General features: G+C 50.1%; 1 protein-coding gene across 1 annotated transcript in view; it reads right to left on the bottom strand.

Annotated features, from left to right (window-relative positions):
- The window catches only part of GRIPAP1 (GRIP1 associated protein 1), a 28,735-nt gene extending 8,342 nt beyond the window's left edge, over window positions 1-20,393 (bottom strand). Inside the window, exons 1-17 of the mRNA XM_025372093.1 lie at window positions 20,323-20,393; window positions 17,346-17,412; window positions 17,146-17,207; window positions 16,068-16,094; window positions 15,152-15,259; window positions 10,420-10,570; window positions 8,229-8,413; window positions 7,988-8,035; window positions 6,986-7,017; window positions 6,849-6,896; window positions 6,625-6,724; window positions 5,148-5,225; window positions 4,843-4,935; window positions 2,446-2,580; window positions 941-1,036; window positions 398-610; window positions 149-262 (exon numbers count right to left, since the gene is read on the bottom strand). Coding sequence (XP_025227878.1) covers window positions 149-262; window positions 398-610; window positions 941-1,036; window positions 2,446-2,580; window positions 4,843-4,935; window positions 5,148-5,225; window positions 6,625-6,724; window positions 6,849-6,896; window positions 6,986-7,017; window positions 7,988-8,035; window positions 8,229-8,413; window positions 10,420-10,570; window positions 15,152-15,259; window positions 16,068-16,094; window positions 17,146-17,207; window positions 17,346-17,412; window positions 20,323-20,364 — 1,599 coding nt within the window. The 5' untranslated portion in view covers window positions 20,365-20,393. The remainder of the gene's footprint in view (window positions 1-148; window positions 263-397; window positions 611-940; window positions 1,037-2,445; window positions 2,581-4,842; window positions 4,936-5,147; window positions 5,226-6,624; window positions 6,725-6,848; window positions 6,897-6,985; window positions 7,018-7,987; window positions 8,036-8,228; window positions 8,414-10,419; window positions 10,571-15,151; window positions 15,260-16,067; window positions 16,095-17,145; window positions 17,208-17,345; window positions 17,413-20,322) is intronic.
- Between the last annotated feature and the right edge of the window lie 1,554 nt (window positions 20,394-21,947).

Here is a 21,947-nt window from a genome sequence, read left to right as displayed (position 1 = left end):
AGAGCTGCTATTGAGCCAGGGGACTGTAGGGATATCCCTAAGTCCAGAAAATCTCGGGAAGTTCCAGGGTCTGACCACTCCTGTTTCTCTGGTTTGACATGAGGGCCCCAATCAACCTCTTGTTCCTCACCAGGCATCCCCAACTCACCTCGGCTTCTTTCAAGCGCCGTTCAAACCAGCCCTTGGCTCCATCCATGGAGTGTACCTGAGCTTGAAGTTCTTCCACTGTCTGCTGGAGAGTCTCCAGCTCCCGTGTCCGGGCCTGGGATGGGGCAGACTGTCATGGGCCAGGCAGGCAGAGGAGTGGGCACCTGATGCACGCTACCCATTGGCCTATCAGCAACACTGTGGTCCCCAGGTTTTAGAGGAAGAAGGGCATCGTCATCTACCCACCCACCTTCTCCTCCCGGATCTGCCCACGGAGCTCCTCCTCCTGACGCTTCTTGTCTTCATGCAGCTCTCGGAGCTCACGCTCATAGCGGGCACGCACCCCCAGCACCTCCTTCTCATGCCGTAGACGAACTGCTCCCAGCTCTTCCTTGTGCTGGGACTTCTCTTGCAGCGTCTCCATTGCTAGCTCATCCAGCATGGCCTTCCGCTTCTCAGCACTCTGGGGACCAGGACGATGGCAGTTAACTTCATTCCACAACATTGAAAAAAGGCCTCCCACCCTCTTCCCATGCCCAAAGAACTAGCCAAACTCTACTCCTATCCTCATTGAACTGGCTAAGGCACTCACCCATCCTTATAGAACTGGTCACTTTCTTTCTTTCCCCTCCCACTCTGATGGATTTGGCCAAGAAACTGGTCAACCACAAACCAATCAATTTTCCTTTCCCTCCTATCCCCACATATTTGGCTATATCACCTCTTCCCATCCCCATGGACTGAGCCAATTCCTACCCCTCATCCTCTCCCCTCAACCCTCATGTTCCCCTACCTTCCGAGCTTCCTGTAGTTCCTGGGTCAACTGCTCCTTCTCCTGCCCTATCTCTTGAAGTTGTTCCAGCAGCCGACTATTGGCCCGTAATGACTCCTAATGCAGACACCAAGGGGAAAGAGTTTGATAAAGAGCATCCAGTAGGTGCTAGTCACCCAGGACCATCTGGTAGACCATCTCCCTTCTCCGTGGTAAAGTTGGTATTGTGATCTCAATTTCTGGATAGGAAATATAGCAGAGACTGCTAGTTGCTCCCCAGTATTCATTCTCCCTTACTTCCCTAGCAATAAAATTTATAATCAGGCATACAGCTGTCTAGCAGATGTTTCCCCTCCTCCCTCACTGTTAGGTATGGCCATGTGATTTATTTGTGTATGCGGAAGTGGTGAGTGTAATTTAGGTTATGCTCTTAAAGGAAAGAGGCACACTCTTCCCTGCCCCCTTTCCTCCTCCTTTCCAGATAGAATACAAACATGATGGTCAGGGAGCTTCAGCACCTGTCTTGGATGCCAAGATAAAAGTCTTGTGTTGAAGATGGAGGAACAGCAATGGAGAAAGAACCTGGGTCACTGATGACTGGAAAGCCATCATTCCATCCCTGAACAACATACCTGGACTTTTAATGAGAGAAAACTAAATTTGTATCTTATTTAATCTACTGTTATTCTGGTTTCTATTATGGAATCAGAATGGATATCCTTTGGGAGGCTGAGTCGGGTGGATCTCCTGAGGTCAGGAGTTTGAGACCAGCCTGACCAACATGGTGAAACCCCGTCTCTACTAAAAATACAAAATTAGCTGGGTGTGGTGCCAGGCGCCTGTAATCCCAGCTACTTGGGAGGCTAAGGCAGGAGAATCACTTGAACCCAGGAGGCGGAGGCTGCAGTGAGCTGAGATGGCGCCACTGCACTCCAGCCTGGGCGACAGAGCGAGACTCCATCTCAAAAAAAAAAAAAAAAAAAAAGAGGCTGAGCGCGGTGGCTCACACCTGTAATCCCAGAACTTTGGGAGGCCGAGGTGGGCGGATCACGAGGTCAGGAGATCGAGACCATCCTGGCTAACACGGTGAAACCCTGTCTCTACTAAAAATACCAAAAATTAGTCAGGCGTGGTGGCGGGCGCCTGTAGTCCCAGCTACTCTGGAGGCAGAGGCAGGAGAATGGCGAGAACCCGGGAGGCAGAGCTTGCAGTGAGCCGAGATCACGCCACTGCACTCCAGCCTGGGCGACAAAGTGAGACTCCATCTCAAAAAATAAATAAATAAAATAAAATAAAATAAAAAATAAAAATAAAATGAAAAAGAATGGATATCCTAACTAACTGAAGAGGCTAGTTTCAGAGAAGTGAAATGACTTGTCCCAGAACACAAAGGTGCTAATAAGTTAGGGAGCCAGACTGGAACCTAAGTCCTCCTGACTCCAGTCTTCCCACTCTACCTTATTGGTGACTTTCCTGGGCCATTACTAGGGAACTAGGAAGAGACAGGCCAGAGCCAAAGGTGTTACCTGGAGCTGGGAGTTGAGGTCATCTTTCTGTCCCATAAGGTCCTCGTACTCAGCCTGCCGCTGCTGCAACTCAGCTGCCAGCCCAGTGGTCTGTTCCCGGAGCATATTCAGTTCTTGGGTCTTTGCTGTTTGGATCTGGAGAAAGTAGTGGTGATAAGAAGTAGAGTGAAAGGGACCCCAGGGGCCAGGGACAGGGTATGAGCCTCCTAGTTCCAGGGAAACAGGGAGGGAGGTGGGAAGAGAACCAGGAAGAGAGAGGAAATTTCAAACAGAAAAGCAATGAAGAGAATGGGTAAATGTGGCATGTTCATACAATGGAATACCACACAACAATAAGAGAACACACCTGTGTTCCACGTGGATAAACTTACATAGTGCTACCAGAAAGAAGTCAGAGACAAAGAGCAGCTGATTCCATTTATATAAAGTTAAAGAACAAGCAAAATGAATCTTACGTTGCTAGAGATCAGAATAATGGTTACTTCTGGGGGAGACTGACTTTGAAGGGATAAAGGGGACCTTCTGGGGTACTAAAAGTGCTTTATACTTTGATCTGGGTAGTGGCTATGGTGGCGGGGAGAGAAAGAGAGAGAGAGAAAAGAGAGAGACAGAGGCAGAGAGAGAGGAAGACAGGATTCACTGAGTGTACACTTAAGATTAGTACATTTCATGTACTTTACTAGAGAGAAACTAGAAAGAAAGAAAAGCAGAGATAGGCCAAGCACAGTGGCTCACGTCTGTAATCCCAGCACTTTGGGAGGCCGAGGTGGGAAGACAGCTTGAGGCCAGAAGTTTGAGCCAGTCTGGGCAACACAGTGAGACCCTGTCTCTACAAAATAATTTTTTTTCTCTTTTTTGAGATGGAGTCTTGCTCTGTCACCCAGGCTGGAGTGCAGTGGCACCATCTCAGCTCACTGCAGCCTCTGCCTCCCAGGTTCAATCGATTCTCCTACCTCATCCTCCCAGCCTCCCAGGTAGCTAGAATTACAGGCCCCACCACACCCGGCTAATTTTTTTTTTTTTTTTGAGACGGAGTCTCGCTCCGTCGCCCAGGCTGGAGTGCAGTGGCACGATCTCGGCTCACTACAACCTCTGCCTCCCAGGTTCAAGCAATTCTCCTGCCTCAGCCTCTCGAGTAGCTGGGATTACAGGCGTGCGCCACCATGCCCAGCTAATTTTTTTGTATTTTTACTAGGGACGAGGTTTCACCATATTGGCCAGGCTGGTCTCGAACTCTGGACCCCAGGTGATCCGCCCGTCTCAGCCTCCCAAAGTGCTGGGATTATAGGTGTGAGCCATTGCGCCGAGCCGAATTTTTTTTTTCTTTTTTTTTTTTTTGAGATGGAGTCTCGCTCGGTCACCCAGGCTGGAGTGCAGTGGAGCAATCTCGGCTCCCTGCAAGCTCTGCCTCCCGGGTTCGCCATTCTCCTGCCTCAGCCTCCCAAGTAGCTGGGACTACAGGCTCCTGCCACCACGTCCAGTTACTTTTTTTGTATTTTTAGTAGAGACGGGATTTCACCATGTTAGCCAGGATGGTCTCGATCTCCTGACCTCGTGATCTGCCCGCCTCGGTCTCCCAAAGTACTGGGATTACAGGTGTGAGCCACCGCACCTGGCCGAATTTTTGTATTTTTAGTAGAGACGAAGTTTCGCCATGTTGGCCAGGCTGGTCTCAAACTCCTGATGTCAGGTGATCTGCCCACCTCTGCCTCCCAAAGTGCTGGGATTACAGGTGTGAGCACCACGCCCGGCCAATAATTTTTTTTTTTTTTTTTTTTGAGATGGAGTTTCACTCTTGTTGCCCAGGCTGGAGTGCAATGGCACGATCTCAGCTCACCGCAACCTCCGCTTCCCGGGCTCAAGCGATTCTCCCACCTCAGCCTCCCGAGTAGCTGGAATTACAGGCGCCCGCCACCATACTCAGCTAATTTTGTAGTTTTAGTAGAGATGGGGTTTCTCTATGTTGATCAGGCTGGTCTCGAACTCCTGACCTCAGGTGATCCGCCTGCCTCGGCCTCCCAAAGTTCTGGGATTACAAGTGTGAGCCACCAAGCCCGTTTTTTTTTTTTTTTTTTTTTTTTGAGACAGAGTATTGCTCTGTCACCCAGGCTGGAGTACAGTGGCGCGATCTCGGCTCACTGCAACCTCTGCCTCCTGGGTCCTGGTTCAAGCAATTCTCCTGCCTCAGCCTCCCTAATAAAATTTTTTAAAGTTAAAAAAAAAAGTAGGGATGGATGGCCAGAGAGAAGAGGGCTGGATGCCAACTGAAAGGAGCAACAGAAACAAAGACAGGAGAATAGCATGGGGTCCAGACCACCCTACCCTGATGTGCACCAGAAACAGATGGAGATGGGGGAACAAGACAGGGATCAGCAAGGGCCGCCAGGTGTCCTTTACCTGCTCCAGGGCAGCCAGGCTAGTCCTCAAGGCATTGTTCTCAGCCAAAAGCCCTTCCACTTGTTCCTGTGCATCTGCACTCTGGATGGATACCTGGCCCCATGCCCACAGCAGGTGAGAGTGGGTCCAGAACAGGGGGACAGGACCTACCCACAGCCAAGAAAGAAAGGACACATACACACACAAACACACACGAAGGCCTGGGGGAAGCAGGATCCCCTGGGACCTTGCCTGCCTATGTAGTACCCACTCAGGCTGCCCCCATCCTGAACCCCAGCTCCCTGAGCCCACCCAGTACAACATACCTGATCTTGTAGGGCCCGCAAAGCTGCCGCATGTTCCAGGCGTTCCCCTTGCCGCTGATCTCTCAGCTCTGCCAAGCTCTGTGGAGACCAGGGGAGCCCATTTTACACCTCAGCCTCTCCTGGGGTGCATACAACCATACAGACTCCCTCTTTGACCACCCGACAGCATGTTCCCAGCACCTGTGGGTCTCAGACTATCTAGCCAGCAGCAATCTCAGGTTCACCCAGACGCCAGGTCACTACCCTCAGGGGCTTAAGACACAGTCAGCCCCTCTATCCCAGCCTCCAAGATCTCAGGCACATCTAGTCTCCTGGCCGTAGCTCCTGTGTGGTTCAAACTCACTCAGCTCCCATCCATAAGAGGTCTCATACTCACCCAGATTCCAGCTTGGGAGCTCCAGGATTCTCAGACACAGTCAGCCCCATGGATCTCAGATGTAGTCAGCACACAAGGATGACAGCTTCACCCAGCCTCCCAATCCCAGCCACCAGGGGTTTCAGACACACTCATCTCCCATGTCCCTATCTCCCAAGTGAGATCCACCCAAACTCATAGTCCCAGATCCTAGAGGTCTCAAACTCACAACCTCCTAGTTTCCAGGTCCTGGTGAACTCTCAGACTGACTCCTTCACCTGTCACTCTGCTCCCCAGTCTCTTGGGATCTTCAGACCCAGCTAACCACCAGTTCCTGGGGGTCTCAGCTTTACCTAGACTCCTGTCTTAGACCCCATGTTCCCAGTTTCTAGGGACTTCAGAACCACAAGCCACCATATCCTCCATTCCAAGGGACCTCAGACTCACCTTTTCTAGAAGGAAACCCAGAGGCTTCAGAGTCATCCAGCCCCCCGTCCTCAGGAGCCTCAGACCCACCTAAACTTTTGCTCCAGCCCCTGGAGGTCTCAGACTGACCAGCTTTTTGTTCACAGCCCCCAAGGATCTCAGGACTACCTAGCCCATATGATCTCACTTCCTAGGTGTCTTAGGCCCAAGCCAGCGCCCAGATCCTGAGAGTCTCAAATGCACTCAGCCTTCAGCCCCAACTGTCTCACCCTTGAAAGTTGTACCTAGCCATGTCCTCAGCCCTTGGGAGTCCCAAATTTACTGATATCCCAGCCCCTAAAGGTCTTAAAGTCACCCAGCGCCCAGGGAGTTCAGACTTACCCCAATTCCTGGTCCTAGGCCCTAGTGACCACAGATTCATCCAGACTGTGGTCTCAAACCTCCAGGAGTTTCATATTTACACAAATTTATAGCACACAGCCCCCTAAGTCCTTAGCCCCCTGAGATCTTACACTCATGAAGACTCCTATAACAATTCCTAGGGCTCTCCATTTTCCTAGCTCCTGGGGTACCCTAGAATCCATTTCCAACACAGGAAATCTCAGACTCCCCAGCCAGCCTCCATGGACTTCAGACCTCTCCAGGCTCCCAGTCCTAGCCCCTACCCCAGGGATCTCAGAACCCAGCCCCCATCACCTGATTTGCAGCCTCAAGTTCCTGCTGCAGCTTCTGGGTTCGAGCCAACTGGGCTTTGTGATCAGCTTCCTTCCGTTGTTGTAATTCCTCAATCTTGTTCCTAGGGGTAATGGGGAGGGGGTGTGTTGGGCATGGCTTGAGGCCCGGTCTCCTAGCTCTGCCCCTGTAGTCTTCACTAGGCACTGTCCCAATTGTCCACCAATGCCTGCAAATCTGGCAGTTACCTGCTGTCATTAAATAGAGTCTCCTTTTCTGTCTGCAGACGGCAAAAACTGGGCACAGAAGGACAGATGTAGATGGGTCAGTTCCGTAAGTTAATTCCCCCTTCAGCCCCCAGTACCCCTAGGAAAAAGAAATTTACCTTTCTTGTTTCTTTTTCAGTTTCTCGGAGAGCTGGGGAGAGGGGTGCAGACAAGTGATAACATTGAGAATAATATAAAGACAAATATAAAATTAATAAATATAGACTTTTTTTTTTTTTTTTTGGAGACAGAGTCTCGCTCTGTCTCCCAGGCTGGACTGCAGTGGCCGGATCTCAGCTCACTGCAAGCTCCACCTCCTGGGTTTATGCCATTCTCCTGCCTCAGCCTCCCGAGTAGCTGGGACTACAGGCGCCCGCCACCTCGCCCGGCTAGTTTTTTTGTATTTTTAGTAGAGACGGGGTTTCACCGTGTTAGACAGGATGGTCTCGATCTCCTGACCTCGTGATCCGCCCGTCTCGGCCTCCCAAAGTGCTGGGATTACAGGCTTGAGCCACCGCGCCTGGCCAATATAGACACTTCTTATGAAGTCCTTTTTGGAAGCCAGGATTTACTTATGTTATCTTGTGGAATCCTCAAAATAGCCCTGAGAAGTGAGTAGTACATTTTACAAATGGGGAAGCTGAGTCTTTGGTTGCCCAGCTGGTCAGCAACAACAGTATTATCTCCACCCAGATCCTTCAGGCTCCAAAGCCCAGTATTTATGCTCCCAAAATAGTGGCCAATGGCCATGTTATAGAATGGCTACACTGGGGGGCCTGGAAAGCAGGATCATGACTGGGTGCCTCATCCCTGGGTCTCCAGGTCCTAAGATAAGAGTCAGGAGTCTGTAAATGCTTGCATGAATGAATGAATGAGTGAATGGGCAAAGCTGAGAGGAGATGGATGGGATGAAACTTATCATACACAAGATATAGTGGGACCACATTAGCCCATTCCATACTGAAAGTAACTGAGACATAGGTGTGAGTCTCTCCATTTCACAGATGATGAAACCTAGGCTTTGATGGGGTACAATGCCCCTTCTGCCCTAGGATTGGGAATGGAATGGGAAAGAATCCAGCAGATTGGGAGTAAAATGGGAAAGAGCCAAGCAGCCGCACCTTAGCAAGTTCCTCCTGCAGCCTGGATGTTTCGGCCTGCTTTGAGCTCTGCAGGGAAGGATGAGGGATGGGAGGGTTGTTGTCAGCAAGGACAGGGAGAAGCCTTCCCCTGCCCGTCTGCCTCCCTCACCCCATCAGCCCACAAGATGGTGTGATGTCACAGCCATCTCCGTGGGACTATAGACAGAGGTAGAACATCTGCCCTGCCTTCTGTCTCCAGCTCCAACAGACCCAGATTCACCTCTAAGCCTTGCAGCTGCTCCCAGAGCAATCTCTTCTCCTCTTTCTCCATTTCCCATTTCAGCTCCACCTCTGCCAACGGCATGGGGGCCAGGACGGTGGGGGCTGGACCCCCTGGGGGGTCCCCCTGGCCCTCACTGACAGCTAAGGACTTCCCGGCTTCTTTCCCGTAGCGTTCCTGCAGGGCTGGTGAGTAGAACAGGGATATATTATGGATGAGATGGTCTCTGAAGTCTCTTGCCATGCGTCGAACAGAGGGAGAACTGGCCTTCAACCCCTCAGGTGGCAGAGTCCCTGCGCCAAATGACCACATGCATAAAAGACGAAGGTTCAGCTCTATCCATGCCTCTAACATTTTTTTTTTTTTTTTTTTTTTGAGACAGGGACTTGCTATGTCACCCAGGCTGGAGTGCAGTGGAATGATTACGGTTCACTGCAGCCTTGACCTCCTGGGCTCAAGTGATTCTCCCACCTCACTCTCCCAAGTAGCTGGGATCAGAGGTGTGTGCCATCACCCCGGGCTAATTCTTTGAGTTATTGTAGAGACAAGGTCTTACTACATTGCCCAGGCTGGTCTTGAACTCCTGAGCTCAAGCAATCCTCCCGTCTCAGCCTCCCCCAAAAATCTTTTTCCCTGGCCAGGCACGGTGGCTCACGCCTGTAATCCCAGCACTTCGGGAGGCCAAGGCGGGCAGATCACGAGGTCAGGAGTTCAAGACCAGCCTGACCAACATGGTGAAACCCAGTCTCTACTAAAAATACAAAAATTAGGCGGGTGTGGTAGCGAACGCGCCTGTAATCCCAGCTACTCATGGGGCCGAGGCAGGAGAATCGCTTGAACCCAGGAGGCAGAGGTTGCATTGAGCCGAGATCGAGCCATTGCACTCCAGCCTGGGTGACAGAGCGAGACTCCATCTCGAAAAAAAACTTTTTCCCTAGACAGTCTTGCTCTGTTGCCCAGGCTGGTGTGCAGTGGTGCAATCATAGCTCACTGCAACCTCAAACTCCTGGGCTCAAGCGATCCTCCCAAGTAGCTGGGACTACAAGTGCACACCATGCCCGTTTAATTTTTTTATTTTATTATTTATTTATTTGTTTATTTTCTTGAGATGGAGTCTCTCTCTGTCACCCAGGCTGGAGTACAGTGGTGTGATCTCGGCTCACTGCAAACTCTGCCTCCTAGGTTCAAGTGATTCTTCTGCCTCAGCCTCCCAAGTAGCTGGAATTACAGGCATGCTCCACCAAACCTGGCTAATTATTGTATTTTTAATAGAAACAGGGTTTCGCCATGTTGGCCAGGTTGGTCTTGAACTTCTGACCTCAGGCGATCTGCCCACCTTGGCCTCCCAAAGTGCTAGGATTACAGGTGTGAGCCACCGCGCCTGGCCTATTTTATTTTTAGTACACACAAGGTCCTGCTATGTTGCCCAGACTGGTCTTGAACTCCTAGCCTCAAGAGATCCTTCTGCCTCGGCCTCCCAGAGTGCTGGAATCACAGGTATGAGCCACTGTGCCCAGTCTCTCACAAATATTTTAAGCCCTATCAACCACTAAGATTCTGTTTACTATTAGCCCAAGCTGGTTTCACAAATCCCATTCTCAATCCTTCAAGCCCCACCCATAGCCCTTGAAGGCCATGCCCACCATGTGCCACCCATAGCTGAATCCCTCCTAGAGCCTCCTAATTCCCACCCACATTCTACTAAGTCTCCCTCCTAGTCATGGAACCAGCACCCACCACCACAGACGTCCCAGCTGCTCTCCAAAGTTCCACATACCACATGCTCCCACACTCTATCAAGCTTTCTTTCAGCTTTCATCCCAGACCCCACTTACAATCTGGGCTCAGAATCTTCCCAACACTCCATTCACTTTTTCCACTTAGCAAATATCTCCTTTTTGACATTCAAGCTGCTAATCTGTAACATCTGCTAGGTATCAGACACTGAACTAATGCAGAATGATATTACCTTTTATCTCTACTACAATCTTCTGGGTGACAGACATCACTACATGAACTGTGTAGATGACAAGGCTTTGGCTCAGAGAAGTGAAATGGCTTGTCCAAAGTCACACAGGGCATGGGCCAACCCTATTTCTGAAGCCCTTCTCCTTCCCCTGAGGGGATGACAGCCTTTCTTGCCCTACTCAAGCCCCAAGGTCCCCGCATCCCCAGGAGGGCCTCTATGCACCTGCCACGTTCTTCTGCAAGGCTGTGTTTTCAGCCTGCAGCCTCAGCAGCTCCCCATCCACGAGGGGCCCAGCTTGGGCAACCCCTGCTCCTGCAGCCCCCTCCTTCAGTTGCTGGTTCTCTCGCTCCAGCTGTTCCATCTGGCTGCAGAGCTGAACAGAGGAAGAGAAGGGGCAGAGAAGCAGAGAATCAGAACAGTATTTGCTGAAACCTACATAGCATTTGTCCATGTACTTTACAATTCACTCAATTCCCATAATGACCCTATGATGTAGGTGCCCTCCCACTTTACAAATAAGGACATTGAGGCACAGAGATGTTAAACAATTTCAAATTCACACATCTTTTAAGTGGCAGAGTCAGAAAATACCAAGAGCATACCAAGTATGAGGACACCAAAAACCATTTTCCTCTTCCTACTTCCAACCTCAGAGATGCAATCCAAGACCTCAGGCTCCTCTGGAGGTTGTTAGTGCTACAGACAGCCTCACTGCCACCCCTCTTCTGTGGAGGGCTGGATCCTGGGCCCAGAGTTAGCTCCCTCTCATCCTAAGCACCACAAAGAGCTTGCAGGTCATTTCCAGGGCCAACACTGATGACAGCTCCTGCATTGCCAGCCGTTAGTCTTGGAGACGTATACAATGCCAATAAAACTAAGCCAGACCTCTGCCCAATTCCTGGCTAAAGTACACTTCTCAAAGCAGTCCTGAGAAAATCCCTTGTCCCCATTTTCTTTTTTTTTGAGACGGAGTCTCGCTCTGTCGCCCAGGCTGGAGTGCAGTGGCACGATCTCGGCTCACTGCAAGCTCCGCCCCCCAGGTGCACCCCATTCTCCTGCCTCAGCCTCCCGAGCTGGGACTACAGGCGCCTGCCACCACGCTCGGCTCATTTTTTGTATTTTTAGTAGAGATGGGGTTTCACCGTATTAGCCAGGATGGTCTCGATCTCCTGACCTTGTGATCCGCCTGCCTCGGTCTCCCAAAGAGCTGGGATTACAGGCGTGAGCCACTGCGCCCTGCCCCTTGTCCCCATTTTCATATGAGAATATCGAGGCCTACAGAGAATTTTTATTTTATTGCCTGCAATATTTTCTTTTTCTTTTTCTTTTTTTTTTTTTTTTTAGATGGAGTCTCGCTCTGTCACCTAGGCTGGAGTACAGTGGCACGATTTCAGCTCACTGCAACCTCTGCCATCCAGGTTCCAGCGATTCTCCCGCCTCAGCCTCCTGAGTAGCTGGGACTACAGGCATGCGCCACCATGCCTGGCTAACTTTTTTCCTTTTTTATTTTTTTGTCGGAGTCTCGTTGAGACGGAGTCTCGCTGTGTCGCCCAGGCTGGAGTGCAGTGGCCGGATCTCAGCTCACTGCAAGCTCCGCCTCCCGGGTTTTTATGCCATTCTCCTGCCTCAGCCTCCCGAGTAGCCGGGACTACAGGCGCCCGCCACCTCGCCCGGCTAGTTTTTCGTATTTTTTAGTAGAGACGGGGTTTCACCGTGTTAGCCAGGATGGTCTGGAACTCCTGACCTCGTGATCCATCCGTCTCGGCCTCCCAAAGTGCTGGGATTACAGGCTTGAGCCACCGCGCCCGGCCTATGCCTGGCTAATTTTTGTATTCTTAGTAGAGATGGGGTTTTGCCATGTTGGCCAGGCTGGTCTCAAACTCCTGACCTCAGGTGATCCACCCACCTCGGCCTCCCAAAGTGCTGGGATTACAGGCGTGAGCCACCGCACCGAGCCTGCCTGCAATATTTTCTACCCAGAACACCAATCCTTTCATCCAGTTATTCACATAACTGGCTTCTTTGCATCCTTCAGTGCTCTGCTCAGATGTCACCTTTAAAGTGGTATCCCTCAACAGAGAAAATTCCAGTACTCTCTGTCACAGCACTGTTCATTTCTTTCTTACCTAGTACTAATCACAATTTTCTTTTGTAACAAGCACAGATTCTGAAACCAGACTGCTTGAATGTGAATTTCTACTCTGCCTTTTACTAGCTGTGTGACAAATTACTTAATCTCCCTGGAACTCAGTTTTCCTCATCTGTCAAATAGGGATACTAATATCTCATAGGCTTATTTCAAAGATTAAATGAGTGAATAATGTAGAGTACTTCAAACAGGACTTGGCACAAAGTAAGCACCATATAAATGTCAGCTATCACTACTAGCATTATTTGTTTACTGTTATCATCTTTCTCCCATCCCCACCCCCAGAATGTAAGCTAAGAGTGAAGATCATTCTGTGCTGCTTACAACTGTATTTCCAGAACATAGAGCATGTGGTGGGTACTCAGTAACTATTTGTTGAAGGAACAATTGAGCTGAAATGTCTTGGTGAATAAGGGGTAGTGGCAGGTTTAACGTAGCTCTCTCTGTGAGCACTTCCAGTTCCTGGGAGGAATTGGAGGAGGAAAGGGACTATGCAGGAAGTCTCTGCAACTGGCCCAGTGCTGGACCAGGGCAGATGCCGGGAAACAAGCTGGATTTATGGAAGAATGTCTGCCCTTGCCTCACTCTGCAAGAATCATGATACCATGGAGGCTGGAGGCAGGAAGCAGTGAGGAGTCAGTCGGTGAAGCCAGCAGTTATGTGAATACCAGGGGCTCTGAACTAGGGACAGGACCGGGGGCACTGGAATGTATTATGTAAAGGAGTGATGTCGTAAGATCTGCAGGTCAGAACAGCCTCTGTGGTGTGAACTAAGTAGAAGAAACTAGAAGTGAAGACACCAGGGAGGCGGCTGTAGAAACAGCAGATGAGAGGTGGTAGAGACTAAGGCAAAGCAGGGCCACAGGGTAGATATAAAACTTTTTTTTTTTTTTTATTGAGACAGAGTCTTGCTCTGTTGCCCAGGCTGGAGTGCAGTGGTGCAATCTTGGCTCACTACAACCTCCACCTCCCGCGTTCAAGCGATTCTCCTGCCTCAGCCTCCTGAGTAGCTGGGACTACAGGCGCACGCCACCACACCCAGCTAATTTTTTGTATTTTAGTAGAGACGGGGTTTTACCATGTTAGCCAGGATGGTCTCAATCTCCTGACCTCATGATCCGCCCGCCTTGGCCTCCCAAAGTGCTGGGATTACAGGCGTGAGCCACCGCGCCCGGCCACAAAACTGTTAAAAAGTCAAATATTTTAGAGGGAAGATGAGTTAATAGAAGGATAATGTTATAGCTAATGCTTCCATAGCTGATACTATGTGCAAGGCTCTGTTCTAAGTGATTTACATACATTTATTCATTTAATCCTCACAAAAGCCCTGTGAGGAGGCAGGTACTGTTATTATCATGACTTCCATTTTAAACATTTGGGAACCAAGAACCAGGCAAGTTAAGTAACTTCCTCAAGGTTACAGTTAGTAAAAGGTAGAGCCAAGATTTTAATCTAGGCCTTCTGGTTACAGAGTCCCTGCTGGTAACTACTACTTGCTCAACTGCCTCTCCTGGTATTGTATCTGCTTAAAGGTTATTTTCAGTTTTGTTTTTTTAAGGTCACAGGCACTATATTCTCAGATGGAGCCTTAGAAATACCATTTTTGGGCCGGGCGCGGTGGCTCAAGCCTGTAATCCCAGCACTTTGGGAGGCCGAGATGGGCAGATCACGAGGTCAGGAGATCGAGACCATCCTGGCGAACACAGTGAAACCCCGTCTCTACTAAGAAATACAAAAAATAGCCGGGCGAGATGGCGGGCGCCTGTAGTCCCAGCTACTCGGGAGGCTGAGGCTGGAGAATGGCGTGAACCCGGGAGGCGGAGCTTGCAGTGAGCTGAGATCCGGCCACTGCACTCCAGCCTGGGCTACAGAGCGAGACTCCGTCTCAAAAAAAAAAAAAAAAAGAAATACCATTTTTGGGCCAGGCACGGTGGCTCATGCCTTTAATCCCAGCACTTTGGGAGGCCAAGGTGGGTGGATCACTTGAGGTTGGGGGTTCAAGACCAGCCTGACCAACATGGAGAAACCCCATCTCTACTAAAAATACAAAATTAGCCAGGCATGGTGGCGTATGCCTGTAATCCCAGCTACTCAGGAGGCTGAGGCAGGAGAATTGCTTGAACCCAGGAGGCAAAGGTTGCAGTGAGCTGAGACCTCGCCATTGCACTCCAGCCTGGACAACAAGAGTGAAACACCATCTCAAAAAAATTTGCTGCCATGAGACTTTTTTCCTTAAAACACACTAAAAACATAGACAATTATTAACTGTGGATACAGAAGATAGATGAGGGAACAAAAGACAATGTCTCCAACTGCCCAGTAGATTTAGAAACAGACAGGACACTAAAATCAATGGAGAGATAGAATTAGTAGCTCCAGGATGAATTATCTGGAAGAGGTAGAACCCCAGGCTCATGTCAGATGAAGAGAAGAAAGAAAAGGGAAGAAGCCCAAACACTTTTCCATCCTATATTAAGCATAAGAACTCTGCCTAAAACCCCCCAATACCTTGGAGCACCATAGCATCAACCCAACATTATACACATGGAGACCTGAAGCTCAAATAAAAGGAGTGACTTGGCCAGGAACCAGCTGACCTCAGGGCTCAAAGCGTTCTAATCCCAGCAGAGTTAGTGGCCCCATCTGTCAAATTACTGCCCCCCAGCAGCAATCCAGGACCTGTTTCAGCACCACGGACAGTGCTCCAGGGCCAGACCCTATCCAATCACTCTCTGCTGCTGTTAGGTTTCAGCTCAGATGGCCCCTACCCCTCATTTCCCCTTTGACTATCCCAGGCACCAGCACCTTGCTGAACTCGGCCATTAGCGTGCTGTTCTGCAAACGGAAGTCCTCCTCCTGGCTGTGCAGCTTTGCCTGCAGCATCTCATTTTCACTCAGCAATACCTCGACTTCCTGCAGTGGCAGACAAGGGCCAGGACTCCAGCAAGGGCAGGAAGGATAGGGAGGTAGGGCAAAGAAACAGAGAGAGGGAGAAAATGACATGGGTGGGAGAAGACATAGGGTACAGAGAATGAGGTGATACAGGAGAAAGAGACATAGGGAAGGATAAAATGAGAGACAGGGAAAGGGAGATAAAGACATGGGAAGGTAGAGAGAAGGGAATACAGGGAGGAAGACAGCAGAAGAAAAGACAGGAAGATAATGATGTGGGAGAGAGGAGGTAGAGATGGGGAAAGGGGGAGAGATAGAAAAGGGGAGAGGGATTGGGAGGGAGAGAGTGAAAAAGATGGAGAGAGGAACAAACAGAAATCAACAGGGAGAGAACAGAACAGGGAGAAGAGAAGGAAGGGTCAGGAAAAGAAACGAGTTAGGAAGAGAGAGGAAAGGTGGGGAAGAAACAAAGAGTCAGAGAGAGAAAGCAGAAAAAAAGAGAAATCACAGAGACAGGAACAAGAGGGGGAGAGACAAAGAGAAGATTGGGAAGAGAAATGAGTCAAAGAGACAGGAACAGGAAGACAGAGACAGAGACAGAGACAGAAAGAGACTCAGGGAAGAGGATAGAAAGAGAGAGAAGGAAAGAGACACAGAGTTAGAGACAAATAGGGAAACAAGGACAGATACAGCAACACATGGCAGTGAGGTAGTAGCAGACATAAGGGCACACAGAGAAAGAAAGGCCAGTACAAGGAAATCTCAGCATACAGAAATAGCCCACCAAGACAGTCTCCCAGTCACACTCACCCACAAGAGATCCCCTTACCTGAGCTTTCTTGCTCTTGCTCAGTGCCTAAAGTGGGGGTGGGTGGGAAGAGAGCTAAAGTGAACAGAGATGGACTGCCTTACTAGGATATGGAGACAACTGTGCCAAGCGTTTTGGGAGGACAATGATGATGGGGGTTGCGGGATGGGAGCATCTTCAACCACAGAACATGTGTGACAATTTGGAGCCCAAAGGCGTGAGTGAGTGAATGAATGCAAATCTTGCCCTGGGGCCCCAGCACACACAAATCATCCTTTCTTGGAAACTCTGGAGGCTGATGGGGAGTAGGGGAGGTAGGGAGGTGCCCTGGTATTTAACCATTTACGGGCTGGATCTCCAGGCTCAGAAATTGTGCCTTCATTGCTACATCTGTCCATACATGTCTCTGTTGTCCCTCCCACGCAGTGTGGAAACTGTCGCTCCCCTGCTGGGCAGCCAAGAGCATTGCCAGCTTAGGGGAATCAGCATCCTACCAAAGAGCAGTGCAACTTCCTGACTGCCGGATTTTCTGCATACTGTATTCATTCATCCAACAAATATTTACTGAGCACATATTATGTATCAACATTGTGCTAGGTATGGCTAGATATGGGGACAGAGCAGTGACAAAGGAGAACCTTGAATGTCTTGAGGGGCCACATTAGGTTATATTCTATCTCATCTTTAGAGGATCTGAGAGGTGGGTTTGCTCTCATTTTCCCAACTGGACCAGGACAGAGATGGGAAGTAGGAGCACAAGGCAGGAGTGTGAGTGGAGGATGGGAGGCAGATTCAAGGTAGATTTACTGATAGATTTGAATATTTAATTAAAAGTCAGTGAATGAGAATGAGGAACTGAAATTAGAAATGAATTAAAAGTAAATTAAAATTAATCAATAAATTAAGCAGGATTAGGTAAAATTAGCCAACTAAAGAGAATTCCATGAGAATCTTTTAAATGACTACATGAAAACAGCATGCAACATTCAGTCTGGTTCACTGTAGGTGCTCACTGGAGGGATGAATGAGTCAGATAGGTAGAGGCAAGGGTGGATGGGTAGGTGGATGGGTAGGTGGATGGATGGGTGGAGGGAGGTACCTTCTGAGCTTTGCTGAACTCCTTATCCAAGTAGGCGACCTTCTGTCGAAGACTGGTGAGTTCTGGTGTCAGGAAAGCAGGGAAACTCAGCCTCAGTAGGTGGCAAGAAACTGAAAGGCCTTCCTGCCAGGCCTCTGAGGGAAAACCTCAGACATCATGCCTCAAAGCCACCCCCATCTAATAAGGCCCTCTTGGCTCACCAACACCATTCTTGCGTAGTTCATCTGAAAGCTGGTAGTTGTTTGTCCGGAGTTCCAGGAGCTGAGCCTTTGGGGGAGGCAGGAAGGGAAAAGACTTGGTCAGGAAAGCGCCCCTACGCCTACCATGAGGGAACCAAGCCCCTAAGCCCCACAGACCTTATGCCCTCCATGTTCCTCTGTAGCTACTCCTTAAGACCTGTATGTGCTACACCTAAAGTGAGCTTCCAGGCCCTCAGACCCTGGCTCACCTTTTCCAGCTCCACTAATAACCCCAGCCAGCCTCACCCCTCCATCTCACACTATAATCCATGCTGCACTCAGGCCACCCTAGAGCACTGCCCCAGTCAGGGTCTTGCTTGTGTGAGTTCCCTGGCTCTCCATGCCCACAGGATAAAGTTCCTCCTCCTCATCCTGGCTGACCTCTCCACACACTGAACACACACTGTCAGGGGTGTTGTCCATCTTTCTGACCAGACCTGGGGGCCCCTGAAAGCAGGGAGTAGGGGCCTGTCTTCCTCCCTCTTTCCTAAGGGAAGAGGGTCAAGTATTCTGCCCAACTTTCACTGAGTCAGGGGGCTTTCCAGGGTCCCCCCACCTCCAAGTCTCTCAAAATACATCCAGGCCGCCTTCAATAATTAAGGGAGGGCCAGGTGCAGTGGCTCACACCTGTAATCCCAGCACTTTGGGAGGTCAAGGCGGGTGGATCACGAGGTAACGAGTTCAAAACCAGCCTGGCCAATATGGTGAAACCCCATCTCTACTAAAAATATAAAAAATTAGCCGGGTGTGGTGGTGCACACCTGTAGTCCCAGCTACTCGGGAGGGTGAGGCAGGAGAATCGCTTGAACTGGGGAGGCAGAGGTTGCAGTGAGCCGAGATTGCACCACTGCACTCCAACTTGGGTGACACAGTGAGACTCTGTCTCAAAAAAAAGAATTAAGGGAGGCCGGGCGCGGTGGCTCAAGCCTGTAATCCCAGCACTTTGGGAGGCCGAGATGGGCGGATCCCGAGGTCAGGAGATCGAGACCATCCTGACTAACACGGTGAAACCCCGTCTCTACTAAAAAAATACAAAAAGCTAGCTGGGCGAGGTGGCGGGCGCCTGTAGTCCCAGCTACTCGGGAGGCAGAGGCAGGAGAATGGTGTGAACCCGGGAGGCGGAGCTTGCAGTGAGCTGAGATCCGGCCACTGCACTCCAGCCTGGGCGACAGAGCGAGACTCCGTCTCAAAAAAAAAAAAAAAAAAAAAAAAGAATTAAGGGAAAGTGCCAGGCGCAGTGGCTCACACCTGTAATCCAAACACTTTCAGAGGCTGAGGTGGGCAGATCACTTGAGGTCAGGAGTTCAAGACCAGCCTGGCCAACATGGTGAAACCTCATCTCTACTAAAAATACAAAAATCAGCTGGTCATGGTGGTATGCACCTGTAATTCCAGCTACTAGGGAAGCTGAGATAGGAGAATTGCTTGAACCCAGGAGGTGGAGGTCGCAGTGAGCTGAGATCGTGCCACTGCACACTCCAGCCTGGGTAACAGAGACAGACTCTGTCTCAAAAAAAAAAAAAAAAAAGAATTAAGCATCCTCCTCCCTACCAGCCCTGTAGAACCCTGAGGCTGGTTCTACCCAGCAAGGCCGGTTCCTTCCCGCACCAGGACTTTTCCCTCCCTCCCACGCCACCAGCCTCCACTTGCTATCTCTGGTAGTCTGCTCAAAGTGAGAGGGCTTGGCCTTCACAGAATCTTTCCTGCTCCTGTCCTCCCCAGGACCCAGTGATCTGTCTCTCCAAGTCCTGGTCCAATTGGAATACCCTTTGTACCCCCTGAGACTTGCCCCCCAACAAAGCCCAGTAGTTCTCTCTCATTCATGGCCCAGTGGGATCAGTGTTCCTCATTCAAGGGTATTCCCACTCCCAAGATCTCCCCAGTCATGATCCAATGGGAATGGCCCTACGCCCTTCAGGGTAAGCCTCTACAAGGCCTTGGGTAGGCCAGTTGGATGACTCTTACTCACTTAGAATCCCCTTCAGATGACAGTGGCCTTCCCCATTCATGGGTTAATCAACTCGCCCTTCCATTCTCAGTGTCCCTCACGCAGGGACAGTTGGTTTCCCTCATTCAAGGACCAATTGGATTACCTGTCCTCCCTCAGAGTTCCTCCCCTCCCCATGCTGGACCCTGTTCAGAGCCCCCCAGTGAGGAACCCTCTCAACAAGGGCCCATTCATAGTGCAATGCTATGGCCTTTCATTGCATCTCAGAGTCCCCCCAAAAGAATCAAGTGGGAGTGCCTCCCCAAAGCCCAGTGATCTTCCCTCCTTGTAGTCCAAGGTATCACTCGTTTACCTCTTCTGGTCCTCCCCCCAATTAATGGGATTAATGTTATTACCCATTCATGGCCTTCTTCACCCCAGTGCCGCCCCCTCTTAGGATGCACTACCAACTACCAATGGCACAGATCTCCACCTCCCAGGAACAATGACAACATCTGGGGTCTTTCCCCAATCCCCGGGCACAGTGGTATCTCCCCAAAACTTACCACCTCCCACCCGCTAATGGTTCTGCCCTCTCAAGGGCTCCTACCACCATGACGCAAACCACCCAACACCCGCTTCCTTCCTCTCCAGACAAAATGGTTTCGCCTTCTCAGGATCTCCTTCCCTCAAAGCCCATTATCATCACCCGCCGATGGTGTCCCCTGCACGGGCCCAAAAGTCTCATCCCCTCCAGGTCTGAGTAAGGTACCGCCTACTTAAGGGCGCTCTCCCCCGCCCACAATGCTAACAGAGTCCAACCTTCAAAGCCGCAGAGTATCTCGGAATCCAATAATCTCACCACTCCGAGCCTCAGTTTCCCTTCTCCAGACCCACCCCATAAACTCAGGGTCCATCCCAACCAACCCCTTCTCAGAGCTGATGGCACGACCTCTCTCTACCCCGCCCCCGGTCGCCTAGCCGGGTGGTCTTTCCCACCGCGAGTGGCACCTGCATCCGCTGAAACTCCTCCTCAGACAGAGCTTGCGCCATGTTCCTCCCCCCACCCCCCCGCCAGCTTTCTGCGCAGACGCAGCTCGCTCCTCCTGTCAGTATTAAGGTCGGACCAAACCACTGGCCAGGAATGGAGGGGGTAGAACCTAATTCCGGAGGGCAGCATTTTGGAGACGCAGAGAAGAGATCGAAACTGACTGGTCAGGTGAACTATAATATAACGTTCTACTAGAATGTAAGTCATCTGATTGGCTTTTGCGCTCTTTTAGGCCACCCATTGTGATACGACATTATTACATCCCCGTTTCATGGGTGGACTCGTCGTTAGGGAAGTCTTTGCCGACAGAAAATCACCCTTCCGCGATACTCCTTTAATGAGAAAGGGTAACTTAATAACCACAGAAATGAAAGCGGAAGCTTCGCTCTGGTCTTGTTCCCGCCCCCCTTCGGGAGACCCCAAAGGGGAATCCCACCTCTTGTAAAGCCTTTGGCCTTTTTTTTTTTTTTTTTTTTTTTTAAGGTTTGACACTGATTTTGTTATCATGATGCTGCACGTCACGTTAGGTAAAGGACTTAGCCACCAATAAATTAAAAATAGCGGAGTGGAAAGAGTGACGGTGAATCAAACGAAAAAGCCACATTAAAAGAAAACAAAAACAAAAACAAACCAGGGTGGTGAAACACCGGGCTCATTCAATTAAGTATTAGAATGCACTATAACCCTCACCGATCTGAGAGTAAGAAATGGTATCTCAGTGTAGTTTTTTTCTTCTTCTTTTCTTTTTCTTTTTTTCTTTTTTTTTTGAGACGGAGTTTCACTCTTGTTGCCCAGGCTGGAGTGCAATGGCACGATCTCCCATCACCGCAACCTCCGCCTGGCGGGTTCAAGCGATTCTCCTGCCTCAGCCTCCCGAGTAGCTGGGATTACAGGCGCCCGCCACTACGCCCAGCTAATTTTGTATTTTATTATTATTATTTTTTTTTTAGTAGAGATGGGGTTTCTCCATATTGGTCGGGCTGGTCTCGAACGCCCGACCTCAGGGGATCTGCCCGCCTCGGCCTCCCAAAGTGCTGGGATTACAGGCGTGAGCCACGGCGCCCGGCCTTCTTCTTATTTCATAGAAGTTAATGATTTCCCTTGTAGGAAAAATATTTCCAGCCAGGGCCGGGCGCAGTGGCTCACACCTGTAATCCCAACACTTTGGAAGCCTAGGCGGGTGGTTCACTTGAGGTCAGGTGTTGGAGACCAACCTGGCCAACATGGCGAAACCCCGTCTCTACTAAAAATACAAAAATTGGCCGGGAGTGGTGGTGGGCGCTTGTAATCCCAGCTACTCAGAAGGCTGAGGCACGAGAATCGCTTGAACCCGCCAGGCGGAGGTTGCGGTGAGCCGAGATCGCACCACTACACTCCAGCCTGGGGGATAGAGCGACACTCTGTCTCCAAGAAAAAAAAAGAAAGAAATAAAGAAAAAGAAAAGTATTTCCAACAAGGACTCTTTGTTTCCTTTCTTGATTTAATTAACTTTATTGAAAGATTGATCTGTCTATATATATAGACGCACCCATTTTAAGGGTACAATTTAGTGAGCTTTGTCTAATGTATACAACCTTGTAACCAC

Source organism: Theropithecus gelada, chromosome X (genome assembly GCF_003255815.1).
Source record: "Theropithecus gelada isolate Dixy chromosome X, Tgel_1.0, whole genome shotgun sequence".
In the NCBI taxonomy this organism is placed as follows: Eukaryota; Metazoa; Chordata; class Mammalia; order Primates; family Cercopithecidae; genus Theropithecus; species Theropithecus gelada.
This window is presented reverse-complemented; position numbering and strand designations above follow the sequence as displayed.